The sequence below is a fragment of the Chiloscyllium plagiosum genome, unplaced genomic scaffold (assembly GCF_037043375.1).
Source record: "Chiloscyllium plagiosum isolate Xiang-an unplaced genomic scaffold, Cpla_swu_hap1 HiC_scaffold_31, whole genome shotgun sequence".
Taxonomy (NCBI): Eukaryota; Metazoa; Chordata; class Chondrichthyes; order Orectolobiformes; family Hemiscylliidae; genus Chiloscyllium; species Chiloscyllium plagiosum.
In genome coordinates, this window is record NW_028270169.1 from 179191 (window position 1) to 200855 (window position 21665).

Genomic DNA, 21665 nt, shown 5'->3' on the forward strand with positions numbered 1-21665 from the left:
TGGTGGGGTCCGTTTGGAGGTGGCGGAAATGACAACGGATGATACTATGTAAATGGAGGTTGGTGGGGTGGTAGGTGAGGACCAGTGGGGTTCTGTCCTGGTGGCGATTGGAGGGGCCGGGCACAAGGGTGGAGGAGCTTCAATTAAGGGAACAGCTCTTTCTATCCACTCTGTCCATGCCTCTCATGATTTTATAAGCTTCTCTCAGGTTCCTTCTTGCCCATCTCTGCTATGAACACAGAATGATAAAGTTGGCAGCTTCAAGAAATCTTCAGCAACTACCAGGATTTCTCTGTAATGTCACACTTCCCATGTGTATCAGTATTCGAGCCCAGCCAACACAAAGGACAAGTGGACTAGATGTCTACCTTAGTCAGTTCTGAACAAGGGGAATCACTGAAATACCTTACGATTTAAGTGATACAATGAAATGTGACTTTCAGTCACAAAGCACAATAAGATTTGGGTTAAGATGTCAAAACACACCTTGTGAGCCAAGTAGCTAGGCCTGAAGCTCTCATAGGAATGAAACTGCTGATTTGTTAAAATCAGCTGTAATTATACAGTTTTGATGTCTTTCCTCAGTCTACTACCCATAACCTCCATCATCTAGGAGGACAAAGGGCACAGACACATGGGAACAACTTCACATATAAGTTTCTTTCCAACCACACACTATTTTGATTTGGAGCTATACCACCATTCCTTCAATGACATTATATCCTAGAACTGGAAATGTGTTGCTGGAAAAGCGCAGCAGGTCAGGCAGCATGCAGGGAACAGGAGAATCGACGTTTCGGGCATAAGCCCTTCTTCAGGAATTATCGCAGGCTTATGCCCGAAACGTCGATTCTCCTGTTCCCTGGATGCTGCCTGACCTGCTGCGCTTTTCCAGCAACACATTTCCAGCTCTGATCTCCAGCATCTGCAGACCTCACTTTCTCCTCAATTATATCCTAGAAGCATAGTGTAAAACATTCTAATCTTCAAATTGTGTGAATCAATGCTGGTATTTCTGATTTTAAATAATTAGTAACTTCTTTCCTTCCCTTACTCTTCCTTTCTTCCTTGAACGTATGTATATAGATGTGTCATGAACCATTCTCTGGTTTAGGGGAAAGAGACCAATGTCTATTTTTAAAAGTGAAAACAAAATAAAAAGAACTTAAAACCATCTGTTATGAAAATAAGAGTACAGTAAAACTAATTCAGTTCACTTCTTGCTTTATCTATGACAGTCTATAATTATAAGAATAAAAGAAAGCAATCTGCTAAAATTGTAAGTAATAAGCTCTGCCTTAATATGTATTCAGAGATTTACTTTAAACATCATAATTAATTAGGTTTACAAGTTTGTCATTATTACCTCAACACATGATGACAGGTTGGAAAAATGATCAAGAATTGGTAAGGGTAGTCCAGGCTTCTTTTCAGTATTATTCAGTGTATAATTCACTTCTACAATAATTGCAGAGACACAATCCATTGTGCAATGCTGAAATTAAAGAAAGGTATTTGTTAATCGAGTATTAATCCATTTTAGGGACATTCTATTTCATAGCAGAAGTCAAATGATGCAATGTAAAATATTTCCCTTTGAAATTACCACATTTAGTTTATTTGCACAGGTCCCTTTAATTTTCTTTTAATTCAATAGATGTTACAGCTCATAGAAAGATTATCAAATCTGTTTGTGCATTAGGAGGCCATTCAGCCCACTGAGTCTGCGCCAATCCTCTGAAGAAAATCCCACCCAGATCCAGCCTCCCTCATAACCCCGCATTTACCATTGGTAGCCCACCCAGCCTGTACATCCCTGGACACTATGGAGCAACTAAGCATGGCCAATTCACGTATACTGTACATCTTTGGACTTTGGAAGGAAAGCAGAGTACTCGGAAGAACTTGACGCAGACACGGGGAGAACATGTAAACTCCACACAGACACAGTCACCTGAGAAAGGAATTAAATCTGTGCACCTGTGAGACAGCAGTGCTAACCACTGAGCCACCGTGCCACCCTCAAAATTTAAATTCCATTAGCCCCCTGGTGCGATATAAGCAGAGATGAAAAGTCTAATATTTAATATCCATCCAGAACTGCCCTCTAAAAGGTGCTGATGAGCTGCCTTCTTGAACTGTTAAAGTGTTTGGGATGGAAGTAGAGATTTCTAGGATTTAGACCCAGCAGCATTGAAGAAAAAGTAGTATAGCTCCTAATCAAAATGGTTGTGTGGCTTGGAAAGGGACATATAGGTGTTGGTGTTCGAATGTGTCTGTGGCCTTTGTCCTCCTAGGTGGTAAAGGTTATGGGTTTGTAAGTTGCTTTCGAAAAAGGTTTAATGAACTGTTGCAGGGTCTCTTGTAGAAGGTTCACACTGCTGCCACTGAATTTTGGTGATAGAGAGAGTAAATATTGAAGGTGGAGAATGGGGAAATCAATTATGCTGGTTTTATTTATGTTATCATTCCTTTTTGATTTTGTAGCAATTTTATACAACTGAGATTTGAGTGGTTTGCTAAGTAATTTATGGGGAAATTTCGAAGTTGCTGTTTGACCTGATGTCATGAGGCTACACAGTGTCTGCAATCGAATTCCCTCCCAACTATATAGCATTATGCCACCACTTCTAATAGCTATATTACCAGAAGTGATACAATGTCACATGAAATAGCAGTCACCTCGGCTAGTTAAGCCTTAAATGGGCAGATCATGTAGCAAAATTAAAAACACGTGCCCATGTGTTTAACCTCTGCGCTTTCCCTCAGCTTTGTTTGTATTAATTTAAAATAAAATACAAACAGTGATTCATTTCAGCAGTGCCATATCCTGAAGACATAATGAAAGATTCTGAATTGTTATTTTAAAAAATATTATACTTTCTAAAAGTTTTTTTTTAGAATAGACAATTGTTCAACTTAATATGCTTACTAACTACAAATATGCTTTCCAGAGTCAAAGGCATGAATCAATCTCCCTGAATTTCACAATTTTAAATTACGTAGACATTCTAGTCAAACCCACACAAAAGAACTTTAGACCATGCATATCCACAGCTGTGTTGGATTTGGGAGAAAGCCATTGAAATGCATTATACTTGAGATGGTACTAATGACCTCACAGTATTTGCTACAACACACAATGGCTTTTGATGAGGAATAGCAAAGTTATATCATCAGCAGAACAAGCTCAGCCAGGAAATCCAGTCACGTGAATAAAATCTATACTTTTGGAATTGCTTTAATTAGACCACTTTGACTTTTTTCTTAAACTATTTTTTACATCAGACAGACAACAAAAAACAGACATAGCGACATAGTCCCTCTAGCCTTGATCGCTATTTCATCTGAAAAGTAAACAGTGTACAAGAATCATATTTTTGTGCCTTGAACTGCATCCATATGTATCTAATCTGCTACAAAGTAGTCTTGTGAGTTATTGTAGTCTGGCCAACTACAAGAACTCACTAGACACTGACTTAGGACACCGATTCATTTGATTTTATGTCCTTTGGAATTGTAAATTCTTTCCTTTACCACTGATCATCTTTTGTTTCTTCTTTGTTGATGCTGTATCTACCAATGTGTCATGACTGCCATCACCCTAGGTTTTTGAATGCATCAATAAACCTTACAATAAACCTATAGAATCTGCTGTGTGTCACTTTTGAATTAGATTTCATAAACAGGTAGTTTGCAGAAACATACCACTGCCTATTTAAAAAAGGAAAATAAATAAAATAAGACACATATTTTAAAATTCACATTTATTACAGTAAGATGAGGAGGACCATAAGAAAATTAAATTCACCTTGCTCTTGTCCATGACAGTAGGAAGAATGAACTCAGTCATAAAAAATTATAGATACTGTTCTAAAGAGTTGTAGGATCAGAGGATCTCAGGTATATGTGCACAAATCATTGAAGTTATCAGGGCTGGTAGAGAAACCTGTCCTGAATTACACAGGTTACTGAAGTGCAGGAAGTATAAAAGCATTGAAGTTATGGTAAACCTAAATAAAATGCTGGTTCAGCCTCAGCTAGAGTACTGTGTCCAATTCTGGACATCACACTTTAGAAAAGGTGTGAAGGTACTGAAATGGGAGCAAAGAAGATTCATGAGAATGTTTAAGGGATGAGGAACTTCAGTAATGTTGATAGACTGGACAAGCTGGGAATTTTCTCCATGGAGAAGAGTAGATTAAAAGGGGATTTGATAAAGTTTCCATCATACCTGCACAATGAGTGAATAGTTTTTACAGGCATCTAATGAGATCCTGACATAATCAGATATAGAGTCAGGAGTTCCATCGTTCATTGCAAATGTCACTCTTTTAGTCTTCTGCTTTGTATCCAGATTAATGGTGTAATTCACATATGAATTTTTCAAATCTGTAAAGTGCACAGAATAAAATAAGTGCATGGAATAAAACAACAAAAGCACATTAATAATGAAAATCTAACTCTTTCCAGTTTCCTGTCCATTTGATTTGATTCCATTGCTACTTCTTTTGACATTCATTTGTAATTAAGACACTGTTACAATGCTGTGGTGTTTTTCTATAACCGTAGCCCTGGCATCTTGGATCTATGGGATAAAAGTAACTCTCCAAGGAAATGTTTCTGAGTGTCTGTCTTTGCCTAAAATTCTAGATACGTTTTCTTTAACCTGTCTGGATAAACACACATCAATTCTTATTTGATACTTTCCTTTCTTACTTAGATTATTTCAAGGTTACATAAATTCTTATTTGAAAGCGGCAGGGCTACCTCAGAGCTTGGTTGGAATTTAAAATACCAAACAACAAACAAGGGAGCAAACAAATATGGATATAAGATAGCCAGCCTCATAAAACCAGAGCTCTCTTTTTCAGTTGATAAAATGTCAGAAACTCTAAGGACATAATTTTTGTGAATGTGCGATGCAGGTGGGAAGGGGTGTGATATATATATTATATATATATAATATCTATTAGTATTTGCATTTTTGAATTTTGAACTAATGGTATATGGATTTTCTGTGTGTCTTCAGAGGTTTAATTATGAACTTGTGAGTATTTTTGTAGACATGGTATTTTCTTTTAAAACATGATAGAAACACTTCCTGAAAAGTAATGGGATATTGTTTACATTGTGAGAGTCAGTAGGAGATAGTGAGGACTGCAGATGCTGGAGAAGTCAGAGTCAATAAAATGTGGCACATGGAAAAAGAATAGCTGGTCAGGCAGCATCTGAGGAGCAAGAGAGTCGATAAAGGCTTAACCCTTCATCAGGACCAGAGAGGGGGAAGGGGGCTGAGAAATAAATAGGGGATGGGGCTGGGGGAAAGGTAGTTGGGATGGCGATAGGTGGGTGAAGATAGGTGATAATTGTGATAGGTCGGTGGGAAGTGTGGAGCAGAGACATGGGAAAGAAGATGGACAGGTAGGTCAGGTCATGAAGTTGGAGCTAAGTTGGAGGGTTGGATGTGGGATGGAGTAGGGGAGGGGAGATTTCGAAACTAATGAACTCAATGTTGAAGCCATGTGGTTGTAGGCTCCTGAGGTGGAAGATGAGATATTCCACCTCCAGTTTGTGGGTGGCCTTGTTTAGGCGGTGGAAGGAGGCTTGGAATGCACATGGAATGGGGGAAGTGGAAGGGAAAGTTGAAATGGATGGCTACAGGAAGGTGGGGTTGGTTGGTACGGATGGATCAGAGATGTTCCCTGAAACATTACACATGTTTGCGCTTGGTCTCTCTGAGGTGGAGGAGACTACATCGAGAGCAACAGATACAGTAAATGAGGTTCGAGGATACGCAAGTAAATCTCTGCTGGATTTGGAATGACTTTGTGGAGTCTTGGATGGAGGTGAGGGTGGAGGTGTGGGCGTAGGTTTTGAACCACTTATGATGGCAGGGGAAGGTGCCTGGTGTGGTGAGGAGGTTGGTGGGGAATGTGGATTTAATGAGGGAATCACAGAAGGAATGGTCCCGATGGAATGCAGATAGGTTTAGGGAGGGAAATATACTTTTGGTGGTGGAGTCTGACTGTAGATGGTGAAAATGGTGGAGACTGATATGCTGAATTTGGAGATTGGTGGGATGGAATGTGAGGACCAGGGGATTTTATCCTTGTTGCGGTTGGGCAGTTGGGTTTGAGGGCAGAGGTGTGGGAAGTGGTGGAAATGTGATTGACAGCATTATTGATAACGGAGAGGAGAAATTACAGTCCTGGAAGTAGGGATGTCCTGGAGTGGAACCGCTTATCCTGGGAGCAGACATGGCAGAGGTAGAGGAATTTGGAATAAGGAATCGTGTTTTTACAGGAGGAGGTGTGGGACTGGTTGTAGTCAAGGTAGCTGTGGGAGTCAATGGATTTGAGGTAGATATCAGTTTTAAGTCGGTTGCCGGAGACGGAGATGAAGAGGTCCAGGAATGGGAGGGAGGTATCAGAGATGGTCCAGGTGAATTTGAGGAGAAAGTGAGAACTGCGGGTGCTGGAGATCAGAGTTGAAAGTGTGGTGCTGGCAAAGCACAGCCAGTCAGACAGCATCCAAGGAGCAGGGCGATATTTCGGGCATAAGCCTTTCATCAAGAATGAGGCTTGTGAGCCAAGGTTGCTGAGAGATAAATGAGAACGGGGTGGGACTGGGGGGTAAGGTAGCTGAGAGTGCGATAGGTAGATGAAGGTGGGGGTGAAGGTGATAGGTCAGAGAGGAGGGTGGAGCAGGAGGGTGGGAAGGAAGATGGCCAGATAGGACAGGTCAAGAGGGCAGTGCCAAGTTGGAAGGTTGGATCTGGGAGAAAGTGGGCGGAGGGGAAATGAGGAAACTAGTGAAATCCACATTGATCCCATGTGGTTGGAGGGTCCCAAGGTGGAAGATGAAGCGTTCGTCCTCCAGGCGGCGGGTGGTAAGGATTTGGCGATGGGGCAGTGGGGTTGTTTCGTGCGTGTTCTCTGAAGTGTTCTGCACGTTGGCGTCCTGTCTCCCCAATGTAGAGGAGACTGCATCGGGAGCAATGGATACAATAAATGATGTGTGTGGAAATGCAGGTAAATCTCTGACAGATGTGGAAGTCTCCTTTGGGGCCTTGGATGGAGGTCAGCAGGGAAGTGTGGCATAGGTTTTGCAATTCTTGCGGGGGCAGGGGAATGTGCCGGGAGGGGAGGGTGGGCTGGTGGGAGGGGCATGGACCTGACAAGAAAGTCGCGGAGGGAATAGTCCTTACGGAACACAGATAGAAGTGGGGAGGAAAATACATCACCGGTGGTGGAGTCTGTTTGTAGAGTGGCTGAGGGCTTCAGGGCAGAGGAGACAACCTGGGGGGTGCAGTTAGAGACTCACTGAGATCTTTGTAGAGAGAGGAGAAGTTCTTCAAGATAGGCATTCTTGGTGAATTTGAGGTCAGGATGGAAGGTGCTGGTGTAGTGGATGAACTGTTCCAGCTCATTGTAGTAGCACAAGGCAGTGCTGATACAGTCACTGATGAAGCAGAGGATAAGGTGGAGGATGGTGCCTGTGGAATAGGATCTGTTCCACCAAGCCTATGAAGTTTATAGACAAAACAAAGTAAATAATGTAGTGCATTGGCTTTCAGAGAAGAGATTCTGTAACCTTATTTCGGCTGAAGTTAACACTTGTAGCTTGGAAGGAAAGTATTTTGGTTTCAGTTTAGAGCAAGATTAGATTAGTTTCCTACAGTGTGGAAATAAGTCCAACAAGTCCACACAGACCCTCGAATAGTAACCCACCCAGACCGATTTCCCTCGGACTAATGCACCTAATACTATGGACAATCTAGCACGGCCAATTCACCTGACCTAGGTGAAAGTGAGAACTCTGGAGATCAGAGTCTAGATTAGAGTGGTGCTGGAAAAGCACAGCAGGCCAGGCAGCATCCGAGGACAGGAAAATCGACATTACGGGCAGGAGCCCTTCATCAGGACTTCCGAAATGTCGATTTTCCTGCTCCTCAGATGCTGCCTGATCTGTTGTGCTTTTCCAGCACCACTCTAATTCACCTGACCTGCACATCTTTGGATTGTGGGAAGAAACCGGAGCAGCCGAAGGAAACCGACGCATACACAGGGAGAATGTGCAAACTCCATACAGACAGTCGCCCAAGGTGGGAATTGAACCTGGGTCCCTGGAGCTATGAAGCAGCAGTGCTAGCCACTGTGCTTCCCTATGCAGAAACTTTAGCTGAAGCTGGATATGTAGAACAGTTGCAGAAAGTGAGGTAGTTTTAGGGCTGTTATTAAAAAGGTCACTTCAGTATAATGAGTTTAGTTTAAACATTCCTGACCAGAGTGTTTGGTTAAAACCCTGGAAGGGTTACTTGAAGCAGAGGACGTCTAAGCTCAGTTGCATGAAGGTTCCAATAAGAACAAACAATCAATATTTTCCATTCCTTTCAATGGTCAGTGCCTTTTAGACAGTGTCCTCCGCTCCTTTCAAACAATAATTTCCTTTCAAATAGTTAATGTCCTCAAATAGTTTCTGATGTAAATTCCTTCTCTAAGATTTCAAAAATTCCTTTTCTCATCTGATTTTGCAAGTGCCTCTTGCCTGTCGCATTCACGAAAACAGTTGCTAGAATATCCTGGATTATGAAAATGATATTGAATTTTAAAAAAACTGGCAGCTAAATATGATTCAGTTTCAAGTCTATAACTGAGTGAATGACAACAACAAACCTTCCAAATCTGTTGAAACTTGTTCGAAAATGATACTTTTATCTGCCTGGTAAGCTATCTATACAAGTGACTGATTTTTAATGGGATAGAGGCAGCAGCCAAGTTCATTTCACCATATGTGGCTCTGGTACTGAGAAGGGGAGGAAAATAAGCAGCAGGGCTATACTGATAGGGGGTCAATAGTAAAGGTACAGACAGGGACTTGTGCAGTCAAAGATGTGAATCCAAGCTGGTATCAGGGTCAGAAATGTCACTGAGGGGCTGCAGGACATTCTGGAGCAAGAGGGTGCACTGCCAATGGTCATAGTACACATTTGTAGATCAAATGAATGCATAGTTGGAGAAATGGTGTACCAGGGAGGGATTTAGATAATTGAGGCATTGGGGACATTTTTGGGGAAGGTGAGACCTGTACATGCCTGACAGGTTACATTTTAACTTTCTGCACGCCAGTCCAATACCAGCACTTCTAAATCAAGGTTACATCTGGGCAGACCTGGTACAAGCATCCTCATGGGGGCTTTTGTTAGTTGTTTTGGAGAGGTTTTAAACTAGAATAGCAGGGGGATGGAAACTAAACAGGAGGCTTAGATGGGTTAGATTCAGATCAGGAAATGGGAAGTAGGACAATAATGATGTCGACGGCAACTCCAACAAAAAAAGAAACAAGGACTGAAAAGTCTCCAGCAAAGGAAATTGAGAGGGTTGAGCTGGTTACACTTCAAGGTATATTACAAACAACTGAGGGTACAGATAGACACAAGGCAGCACAATATCTTTGCTATAATGGAAATTTGGCAAATGGAGGAACTTGGATATAGATTTTCCAGGCAGGATAGAGTGGGTGACAAAAAAAGGGGACATAGAATATTAGTTAAAAAGTTAATTACAGTTGTGAGAAGGGATGATATACTAAACAGGTTAACAAATGAAGCTTTATGAGTTGAGGTTAGGAATAAAAAAAAGGCAGTTACATTGCTAGGAGTATACTACACACCCCCAAATACTAAGAGGGAAATAGAAGAACATGGAGACAAATTTTGGCCTGTAGGAATAATAGGCTAATAATTGTAGGAGACTTTAATTATCCCAATATTAACTGGGGTTTCAAGCATTATAAAGGGCCATCATGGGTGAAGATTTACGCACGGAATCCAGGACTTTTTAAAAAATATGTGATGAGCCCGAAAATGAGAGATGCAATTTTGGATTTAGTTTTGTGAAATGAAGATGGGCAAGTAAGTAAAGTGACAATTGGCAACTATATCAGGGATAGTGACCACAAATCAGTTAGATTCATTATTATTATGGAAATATGCAGAGATAGGAGCAGACTGTATAGGAAAGTATTTAATTGGGGGAGAGGGAATTACAATGCTATTTAGGCAGGAACTGGGGCACCTAACTAGCAAGCAATAATTTGATTTCAGAAAGTCAACATGGTTTCGTCAAGGGCAGGTCGTGTCTCACAAACCTCACTTGAGTATTTTGAGAAAGTGATCAAGCATGTAGGTGAGGGTAGAGCTGTTGACGTGGCATACATGGACTTCAGTAAAGCCTTTCAAAAAGTTCCCCATGGTAGGCTGTTGGAGAAAATGCAGAGGCATGGAATTGAGAGTGATTTAGTAGTTTGGATTAGAAACTGGCTTTATGAAAGAAGGCAGCGTGTGATGGTTGATGGAAAATATTCAGCCTGGAGTCCGGTTACTAGTGGTGTGCCACAAGGATCTGTTTTGGGATCGCTACTGTTTGTCATTTTCATAAATGACTGAGACGCAGGCATAGATGGATGGATTAGTAAATTTGGTCGGTGGAGTAGTGGACAGTTTGGAAGAATGTTACAGGTTGCAGGGGGACTTAGATAAACTGCAAAATTGGGCTGAGAGATGGCAAATGAAGTTCAATGCAGCTAACTGAGGTGATGCATTTTGGGAAGAATAACAGGAAGGCAGAGCACTGGGTCAATGGAAAGATTCTTGGCAGTGTGGATGTGCAGAGGGATCTTGGAGTCCATGTACATAGAATCCTGAAAGTTGCCACCCAGGTGGATAGTGCTGTTAAGAAGGCATATGGTGTGTTAGGTTTCATTGGTAGAGGGATTGAGTTCTGGAACAGCAATATCATGCTGCAACTAAAAGAAAAATGCTAGTGCACTTGGAATATTGTGTACAGTTCTGGTCGTCACATTTTGGAAGGATGTGGAAGCATTGGAAAAGGTGCAGAGGAGATTTACCAGGATGTTGCCTGGTCTGGAGGGAATGTCTTATGAGGAAAGGCTGAGAGACTTGGGTCTGTTCTCAGTGGAAAGAAGAAGGCTAAGAGGGGATTTGATAGAGACATACAAGATGATCAGAGGATTAGATAGGGTAGACAGTGAAAGTCTTTTTCCGAGGATGATGACGTCAGCTTGTACGAGGGGGCATAACTACAAATTGAGGGGTGATATAGATTTAAGACAGACAGCAGAGGCATGTTCTTTACGCAGAGAGTGGTAAGGGTGTGGAATGCCCTACCTGCTAATGTAGTCAACTCAGCCACATTAGGGAGATTTAAACAATCCTTGGATAAGCACATGGATGATTTTGGGGTAGTGTAGGGGGACGAGCTGAGAATAGTTCACAGGTTGGCGCAACATTGAGGGCCGAAGGGCCTGTTCTGCGCTGTATTGTTCTATGTTCTATGTTCTAAACTGGGAACATATGTTACTAGGGAAATGCACAACAGAAATGTGGAGGTTGTTTCGGAATCACCTGCTGGTTGTGCTGGACAGGTTTGTCCCACTGAGGCAAGGAAGGGATGGTAGGTTGAAAGAACCTTGGATGACAAGGGATGTTGAACATTTAGTCAAGAGGAAGAAGGAAGCTGACTTAAGGTTGCGGACACAAGGATCGATAGGGCTTTAGAGGGTTACAAGGTGACCAGGAAGGAACTGAAGAATGGACTTAGGAGAGCAAGAAGGGAGCATGAAGAAACTTTTAGCGGGTAAGACTAAGGAAAACCCCAATGTGAGGTTCTACACCTATGTGAGGAACAAGAGGATGGCCGGAGTAAGGGGAGGGTCGATCAGGGATAGTGGAGGGAACTTGTGCCTAGAGTCAGAGGAAGCAGGGAAGGTCCTTAATGAATACTTTGTTTCAGTATTCACTACTGAGAGGGACCTTGATGTTTCTGAGGACAGCGTGAAACAGACTGATATGCTAGAACAGATTGATGTTAGGAAGGAGGATGCATTGAAAAGTTTGAAAAACATAAGGATAAATAAATCCCCTGGGCCGGATGGGATATACCCAAGATTACCACAGGAATTGAGGGAAGAGATTGCTGCGTCTTTGGCAATGGTCTTTGCATCATCGCTGTCCAGCGGAGTAGTACCAGATGATTGGAGGGTGGCAAATGTTTTTCCCTTGTTCAACAAAGGATATACAGATAATCCTGGGAATTACAGACCATTCAGTCTTAAATCGGTGATGGGCAAATTATTGGAGAGGATTCTGACAGACAGGATTTATGATTACTTGGAAAACCACAGCTTGATTAAATGGCTTTGTGAGGGGCAGGTCATGCCTCACAAACCTTACTGAAATCTTTGAGGATGTGACAAAATACATTGACAAAGGTAGAGCTGTGGATGTAGTGTATATTGATCTTAGCAAGGCGTTTGATAAGGTTCTGTCTGGATACACAATTGGTTGGCCCTTAGAAGACATTAGGAGGTGGTAGATGGAAAGTATTCAGCCTGGACATGGTGACCAGTGGTGTTTTGCAGGGATTGGTTCTGGGACCTCTGCTCTTTGTGATTTTTATAAATGACTTGGATGAGGTAGTGGAAGGGTGGGTTAGTATGTTTGCCAATGACATAAAGGTTGGTGGAGTTGTGGATAGTGTGGAAGGCTGTTGAAGGTTGACAGGATGAAAAACTGGGCTGATAAGTGGAAGATGGAGTTCAACCTGGAAAAATGTGAAGTCATTCACTTTGGAAGGTCGAATTTGAATGGAGAATATAGGGTTAAAGACAGATTCTTGGCAGTGTGGAGGAACAGAAGGAGCTTGGGAGCCATATTGCCACCCAGGTTGATAGATTGTTAAGGCAGCGTACAGTGTGTTGGCTTTCATGAGTAGGGGAATCGAGTTTAAGAGCTGCAAGGTTAAACTGCAGCTCTAGAGAGTGTTGGTTAACCAAACTTGGAATATTGTGTTCAGTTCTGGTCGCCTCATTATAGGAAAGATGTGGAAGATATAGAGAGGTGCAGAGGAGATGTACCAGGATGCTGCCTAGACTGGAGGACACGTCTTATGAAGAAAGGTTGAGTGAGCTAGGTCTTTTCTCATTGGAGCAAAGAAGGATGAAGGTGATTTTATACAGGTGTACAAGATGTTGAGAGGCATAGATAGGGTAGATAGACAGAGACCTTTTCCCATGGCAGAAATGTCCATCACGAGGGGGCATAATTTTAAGGTAACTGGAGGAAGGTTAGGAGAGATGTCAGAGGTAGATTCTTTAGTCAGAGAGTGGTGGAATGCACTACCAGCAGTGGTAATAGAGTCAGCTATATTAGGGACTTTTAAGCTACTCTTGGATAGGAACATGAAAGTTAGTACAATGTAGGGTATGTAGGTTAGTCTGATGTTAGGGTGGGATAAAAGGCTGGCACAACATTGAGGGCCGAAGGGCCTGTACAGTGCTGTAGTGTTCTATGTTCTATGTTCCGTATCAGGAGGAAAAGTTTTAAATTGGGGGAAGGCAAGTTTTAAAAAATGAGAAGTGTTTTGGCTGAGGTGGACTGGACAGGGATGCTAATGGTTAAATTGGTGGTAAATCGGGGGAGGCACTTACAAGTGGGATTCTTAGGACACAAAGCAGACATGTCCCCTCCAAAATTAAGAATGCTACTGTCAAATTGAAACCCCCATGGTTGACTAGAAAACTACAGGGGAAGATTAAACAGAAAAAGAAAGCTTATGGTAGTCACATAAAATACTGCAGATAGCCAAGAGAAGTACTGAAAGTATAGGGATCAAGTTAAAAAAGAAATAAAGAAAAATGAGAGTGCACACAAAAATATTAGCAAGCAAGATGAAGGAAGATGTTTCACCAATATATAAAGAGCAAAAGGATTGGTAATGAAAATGTGGGACCTACCAGAGATGAAGAAGGGAACTTATGTGAAGAAGCAGAGGATATGGGAAGAATTTTAAATGAATTTTTGATCTCTATATTCTCAAAGAAAAGGGATGATGTGGATATAATAAACCAAGAAGAGCAGTGTGAAATATTGCACAAAATAATCATAATGAGAGAGGATTATTTTCCAATCTTCACTGGACACAGGTGAGGAGCTGGATGATTGGAGGAATGCAAACGTTGTTCTGTTGTTTAAGATTAGATTAGGGTACAAAAAAAATGCTAAACAATTTTAGGCTAGTTAGTCTTATTTGCTGTTGTTAGAGTCAATTCTGAGAGACCAGATAAACTCAGATAATCAGATAGAAATGCATGGATTAATCAGCATTGTTTTGTTAATGGAAAGTCATACCTTACAAATTTGACTGAATTATTTGAGTAAGTGACAAGGAGGATTCATGAAGGTAGTGCAGTGGATGTTGTCTACATGGATGTTAGTAAGGCATTTCACAATGGAAGACTGATCAAAAAAGTAGAAGTTCATGGAATACAGGCTAATGTGTTCAATTGGATCCAAAATTGGCTTAAGAACAGGAAACCAAAGGTAATGATTGATGGCTGCCCTTGTGAATGGAAAGCTATGTTTAGTAGCATCCAATAGAGGATGGCAGAGGGACTTGACTGAGGAGCATTCTGGGAGACGTTGGCTCAGTCACCACAACTGATCAGCAGGTTAAAGAAGAGCACCCACTGGTGATAAGATGAAGGTAGAGCATCCAATACAGAGGAACCTTGATTATCTGAATATCAATTATCTGAAACGCTTCTCGGCCTTTTGGCTCGGAATATGTGTAGTTCCTGAGGACCAGAGGAAGTGATTCTGCTCGAGTGCTGTCGGTTCGAAGCAGCGGACGTGTGCTGGCGGGGGAGAAACCGCGGGGATCGTGCTGCGAGTCGTCAGAGCTGCTGGAGACCATCGCTGGATCGTGATTGGACGTTGGAGGATCGTTTGGTTGTGCTGACCTGCTCTTGGTGGATCTTTATGCTGGCTTCGGCCTAACGCCAATTCAGGTACCAGCCAACCTCTGAGCTATGGCCTCAGCAACCGCTCGCAGCCCTGGCCAGTGCATTCGTAACACAGTCAGGGTGACTGTGAAGAAGGTGGAGGAGCGCACACCGGTCGATCGGACGGTGTTTGTGAAGAAGATTTTGCTGGAGTGCTGCGGGTTCGAAGCAGTGGACGTGTACTGCCTGCAGGATTTCCCTGCGGAAGGCTATTTCGATGTGACCTTCAGGAGTGTGAAGAATTGCGAGCAGCTCCTGAAGGTCTTCAAGGAGAAGGAAGGGGAGCCTCTGTTCTCCATCTTGTCGGCGGTCCCATTGTGTGTGCTTCCTGCGCAGAGGAGTCGGGTTGTAACAATCCAGATGTACAACCCTCACATCCCAGCAGCAGATGTCCTGACCTTCTTGAGGAGATATGTCCAGGTCGAGGGAAAGAGTACCGATGTGGTCGATCCTTTCGGGATCTGGACCAGCAAACGACAGGTCAGAGTAACCCTGAGGGTCGATGCCAGTGGGAACATCCTCCACCCACCCTCCAGCTTTGCCATCGGAGGAAGCAGAGGTTACCTGATATACGCAGGGCAGCCAAAAGTATGCCGAACCTGCGGGAGGTCAGGCCACATGGCGGCGGATTGCAAGGTGACCGTCTGCTGAAATTGCAAGCAGGAAGGCCACCCGACCAAGGAATGTAAGGAGGCCAAGAACTGTAATCTGTGCGGAGAGGCGGGCCACATGTACAAGGCCTGCCCAAGACGAGGGGCCGCCACCTACGCACAGATGGCCGGAGGTGGCAACACGAGTCGTGGACCGCCCAAGACCAGCAAGGTACCACAAAACAGCACGGGAACGGTGTCTGGAGGCAACCAGAAGGAAGGGCGGGCTGTAGCGGAGCAGACGGCAGACAGCGGGGAGGTGCAGCAGCCGATCCAAGCTCCTGCAAGACAGACGGAGGAAATGGAAGAGAAGGGACCAAAGGAGGCAGAGGATTGGATTACCGTGAAAAGCAGGAAGAGGAAACCTCCCAAAGCCACCCAGCGAGGGGGGAAGCGACACCTACGCGATGAGGACACATGCAGTTCTTCCGACGGTGAGGATGGGCGCAAGGCGGGTCGTCACCAGAGGAAGAGACAGAGCGCCGCGGGGAAAAAGGAGGGCAGCACCGCCCAAGCAGGAAAAGACGATCCCTTTGAGGGGACGGGTAAAGCCCTCCCCCCACCCGGTGAGAACCAAGAGGTACCCACCGGCCCACAGCTCCAGGTCACACACCTCCTTCTGGAATGTGCCTATGCAGAGGAAGTCTGGAGAGGAATGCAGTGGTGTTTGTCGAGGTTTGTACCGAGCAGCGCCGTGACGCGGGACTCCGTGCTCTACGGTCTGTACCCCGGGATGCACACTGAGACGAACATCAACTGTGCCTGGAGGATCATCAACTCGGTGAAGGACGCTCTCTAGTGGTCCGAAATCTGCTGATCTTCCAGCTGAAGGAGTTGACCCCAACTAAGTGTTGCAGACTGGCACATTCCATGGTCCAGGACTACGTGTTGAGGGACGCGCTGAAGCTTGGGGCAGCTGCCGCCAAGGCGCGGTGGGGAAAGACCACTGTGTAACATCTGCCTGCCTAACAAAGAACAGGGGGCCCATGCAGTCATTTGGGCTCTGCTGACGCCTCAGCTAATCATATGGGCATATGATCAAAAAATGTACAGACCTGTATAAAAATGATAAGTTTGGATCTCTGTATGTACATGTTTACATATGTATGGCATGACCAACTGTACAGACCATCAAATTATTTTATGAATAAAGTATATTTTTGAAATAAAAAAAAATTCCTGGGCTGTAAATGTTCTTTGTTCTACCTTTGTGAAGAAGGTTTTGTTGGAATGCTGAGTGTGTGCTGCATAAGGCCATTTACTGAGTCCATGAGGAAGGATGCGAGCCTGAGAGGGGTGACTATTCCTGGCAGCACGGGCCTATAGGTTAAGGCCTCCCTGTACATGGATGATGTCACTGTTTTCTGCGCGGAACCGCTGTCCATGCACAGACTCATGTGCATATGTGACCAGTTCGAACGGGCCTTTAGAATCAAGGTCAACCAAAGCAAGAGCGAGGCTATGCTCTTCAGGAACTGGGCCAACCAATCCTCCATCCCCTTCACCATCAGGACTGACCACCTGAAGATGCTGAGTATTTGGTTTGGAGGGGCTGGGGCGTGCGGCAAGTCTTGGGAGGAACATATCAGGAAAGTGAGGCAGAAACTGGGCAGATGGAAGCTTTCCATCGTGGGTTTAAAAACCTGATCATCAGGTGTGAGGCACTGTCAGTGTTGGTATATGTGGCACAGGTCTGGATATTCCCAGAACCTGTGCTGTCGCAGTCATCCAGGCCAGCTTCCATTTTATATAGAGATCAAAGATGGCCAGGGTCCGAAGGGCCTGGATGTATAAAGATCTGGGCAACGGGAAAAAAAACACACCCAATGCCACCTACACCCTGATGGCCACCTTTGTGTATGGCTGCATCAAGCTGTGCGTGGATCCCCAGCACACAAACACCAAGTGTCACTACGTACTGAGATTCTACCTGTCCCCGGTGTTGCAAAGGATGGACCTGGCCTCGCTGCCGCGGAACACTCCAAGTAGTTGGACCGTTCGGTATCACCTGTCCTTTGTGGAGAAATTTATGAAGAAAAACACCTTTGACCACAAGTCCATCAGGAAGTGATTAGCACGTATCGTCCTCGAGATCCTACGGGAAAAGGAGAGGGCGGATCCTGTCAAGCGGTTCCCTGAGCAGACTGTCAAAGTCATTTGACAGAATGCCTCATCGCCAAAACTTTCAAACAAGCACCAAGATATGGCTTGGCTGGTTGTGAGAAGGGCTCTGCCTATGAGATCCTTTATGCATGCCCGGACTCTCTACCGCACCACATGCTGCATCTCGAAGCGGCTGCGGTGGGGATGAGACTGAAACACACCTCCTTCTGGAATGTGCCTACGCAAAGGAAGTCTGGAGAGGAATGCAGTGGTGCTTGTCGAGGTTCGTCCCGAGCAGCTACGTGACGCGGGACTCCGTGCTCTACGGTCTGTTCCCTGGGATGCACACCGAGACGTATGTCAACTGTGCCTGGAAGATCAGCAACTCGGTCAAAGACGCTCTTTGGTCTGTCCGAAACCTGTTGATCTTCCAGCTGAAAGAGCTGTTGCCGACTAAGTGTTGCAGACTGGCACATTCCATGGCCCAGGACTACGTGTTGAGGGACGCACTGAAGCTTGGGGCAGCGGCCAAGGCGCGGTGGGGAAAGACCACAGTGTAACATCTGCCTGCCAAAGAAGAACAGGGGGCCCACTCAGTAAGTGGGCTCTGCTGGCACCTCAGCTAAACATATGGATGATAAACGTACAGACCTGTATATACACAAATGATTAATTCTGATCTCTGTATACAAAAAAATGGAATGTTTATATATGTATGGCATGACCAATTGTACAGATCAAAATATTTTATGAATAAAGTATATTTTTGAAATTAAAAAAAAGACATCCTACAGGATTTAAGAGGTGCTGGAAAAGCACAGCAGATCAGGCAGCATCTGAGGAGCTGGAAAAAAATCGGGCAAAAGCCCAAAGGCTTTAATCATCAGCATCTGCAGTACCCACTTCTGCCTGTCTGCAGGATTTCCCCAGTGCTGGGTATTTTGATGTGACCTTCAGGAGCGTGAAGTAGTGGGAGCAGCTCCTGAAGGTGTTCAAGGAGAAAGAAGGGGAGGTTCTGTTCTCCATCCTGTCTGCAATGCTGTTGTGTGTTCTTCTTGCATAGAGGAGTCAGGTTGTTACAATCCATATGTACAAAATCCACATCCCAGCAGCTGATGTCCTGACCTTCCTGGGAAGGTATGTGCAGGTGGAAGGAGACAGCACTGATTTTGTGGACCTGTTCAGAATCTGTCCCAGGAAGCAGCAGGTCAAGGTGACCCTGAGGGTGGATTCCAGTGGGAATATCCTCCACCCACCCTTCAGCTCCACAATTGGAGGGAGCAGGGGCTACCTGACATATGCAGGACAGCTGAGAGTGTACCAAACCTGTGGGAGGGAAGGACACATGGCAGCGAACTGTAAGGTGACCATATGTAGGAACTGCAAACAGACGAGTCACCTGATCAAGCGCTATAAGGAGTCCAAAAGCTTTAACTTGTGGCCAGTTCCCTACACATGTATAAGGCCTGCCCAAGGGCACCACGAATGCTCAATGGCCAGAGGTGGTAATGTGAGCAGTGGGCCCCCAAAGATCAGCAAGGTACCACCATCCAACAGCAGAACGGAGCTAGGCAGTACCCAGAAGGAAAGACGGATTGGAATGGAACAGACGGCAGCCAGTGTGGAGGCAGAGTAAACTAGATGCCACATCCTGATGGAAACAGTCAAAGACGCCAAGCTGCATGACTTCTTCAGCAGCCCTGCAGATGGAGTGCAGCGTAGATACATCTGGTGACAGGCAGACGGGTCTATCTGCTTGAGGATAGATTACCTGTTTGTGTCCTGAGCATTCACGGTCAGATCCAGTTAAGCAGTGTTCTTCTCTGACCACTGCCTCCTGCTGCACAGCTGTCACCTACAGGACGAACAGCAGGCTAGCAAGAGAACGTGGAAACTGAACACAAAGTTGTTGACCCCAGAAAACAGAGAGGAACGCAAGCGGGATTATGCAGGTTGGAGAAGCATGAAGCTCCTCGGAGTCTCCAGTGAACAGGTGGGAAACAAGAGGGAACATCAAGAGGTTCTTCATCTTTAAAGGTGTTCAGAAGGTGACAGAGAGCAGGGAAAACTGTCCAAACTCCAGGAAAGTATACAGAAGTTGCTCCTGCTGCAGATGATGGGGGTTGATGTCATGGAGGACCTCCAGATGAAGGGCCAGCAAGCCTTGCTCTTCGCCTTGATGGCCTACAAGATAATCTTCAGGTCCAGGGTCCGCTCCTTGGAGCAGGACGAGACGTGCTCACGTATTTTCTTCCAGAAGATGCACAAGGAGAGCTCGTGCTCAGCAGCCTGAAGAAAGAAGAGGGCTCGGTAAGATCATCTCAGGCTGATAGCATGAGGATCAACAAATCCTTCTATGCCAGTCTGTATAACATGAAGCCCACTGACAGCGTGGCCTCCCAGTCATTCCTGTTCTCTATCACGAAGGTGTTAGACGACAGCACACGGGAGAGGCTGGACCAGCCGCTATCTCTGGATGATCTGATCAAGGCCCTTGAGTCCTTTGAAAAGAATAAAACTCCCGGAAGTGATTGCTTACCAGTCAACTTCTATTCTGCTCTATGGCACTTAATTGGCCAGAACCTGCTGGAGGTGCATCAGCATGCTTTGGGCAGGTACCATGAGGAAAGGCATCATCACCCTCATCTACAAGCAGAAGGGGGAAAGAGGGTGGAAGTTGGCGACTAATCTCACTGTTAAAATGTGGATGACAAAATCTTGTCAAGGCCATTGCCAACCAGGTCAGGTCTGCTCTGGGATCAGTGATTAACCCTGACCAAACCTGTGCTGTATCAAACAGGAAGATCGCTGAGCGTCTCGCACTCCTCAGGATACGATGGCCTAAGTGCAGGTCACGGGAATGGACAATTGCCTCATCAGAGACTATGAGAAAGCCATTGTCAGGACATCACACACATGAAAAATGTTCCCTCTAAAATAGGCTCTGGGGAGGGAATCTGCAATTAGAGTCCGGTGTACAGCATGGAAACACCCTTCAGTCCAACCTGTCCATGCCGATCAGATATCCCAACCCAATCTAGTCCCACCTGCCAGCACCCGGCCTATATCCCTCCAAACCCTTCCAATTCATATACCCATCCAAATGCCTCTTAAATGTTGCAATTGTACCAGCCTCCACCACTTCCTCTGGCAGCTCATTCCATACACGTACCACCCTCTGCGTGAAAAAGTTGACCCTTGGGTCTCTTTTATAACTTTCCCCTCTCACCGTAAGCCTATGCCCTGTAGTTCTGGACTCCCCGACCCCAGGGAAAAGACTTTGTCTAATTACCCTATCCATGCCCCTCATGATCTTATAAACCTCTATGAGGTACCCCTCAGCCTCCGACACTCCAGGGAAAACAGCCCCAGTCTGTTCAGCCTCTCCCTATAACTCAAATCCTCCAACCCTAGCAACATCCTTGCAAATCTTTTCTGAACCCTTTCAAGTTTCACAACATCTTTCCGACAGGAAGGAGACCAGAATTGCACACAATATTCCAACAGTGGCCTGTACAGCCGCAACATGACCTCCCAACTCCTGTACTCAATACTCTGACCAATAAAAAGAAAACATATCAAACGCCTTCTTCACTATCCTATCTATCTGCAACTTCACTTTCAAGGAGCTATGAACCTGCACTCCAAGGTCTCTTTGTTCAGCAACACTCCCTAGGACCTTACCATTAAGTGTATAAGACCTGCTAAGATTTGCTTTCCCAAACTGCAGCACCTCACATTTATCTGAATTAAATTCCATCTGCCACTTCTCAGCCCATTGGCCCATCTGGTCAAGATCCTGTTGTAATCGGAGGTAACCTTCTTCACTGTCCACTACACCTCCAATTTTAGTGTCATCTGCAAACTTACTAACTGTACCTCTTATGCTCGCATCCAAATCATTTATGTAGAGGACCCAGCACTGATCCGTGTGGCACTCTACTGGTCACAGGCCTCCAGTCTGAAAAACAACCCTCCACCACCGCCCTCTGTCTTCTTCCTTTGAGCCAGTTCTATATCCAAATGGCTAGTTCTCCCTGTATTCCG

General features: G+C 44.8%; 1 protein-coding gene across 3 annotated transcripts in view; it reads right to left on the reverse strand.

The window, feature by feature from the left end:
* Window positions 1-21665, reverse strand: part of LOC122561888 (integrin alpha-E-like) — a 397374-nt gene that overhangs the window by 160492 nt on the left and 215217 nt on the right. For all 3 annotated transcript variants that reach the window (XR_006315137.2, XM_043714220.2, XM_043714221.2), the window contains 2 exons: window positions 4235-4392; window positions 1367-1495 (listed from right to left, as the gene is read on the reverse strand). Coding sequence is in view for 2 of the 3 variants with exons in the window: in XM_043714220.2 (XP_043570155.2) it covers window positions 1367-1495; window positions 4235-4392 (287 nt within the window). In the remaining variant the exon portion in view is untranslated. The remainder of the gene's footprint in view (window positions 1-1366; window positions 1496-4234; window positions 4393-21665) is intronic.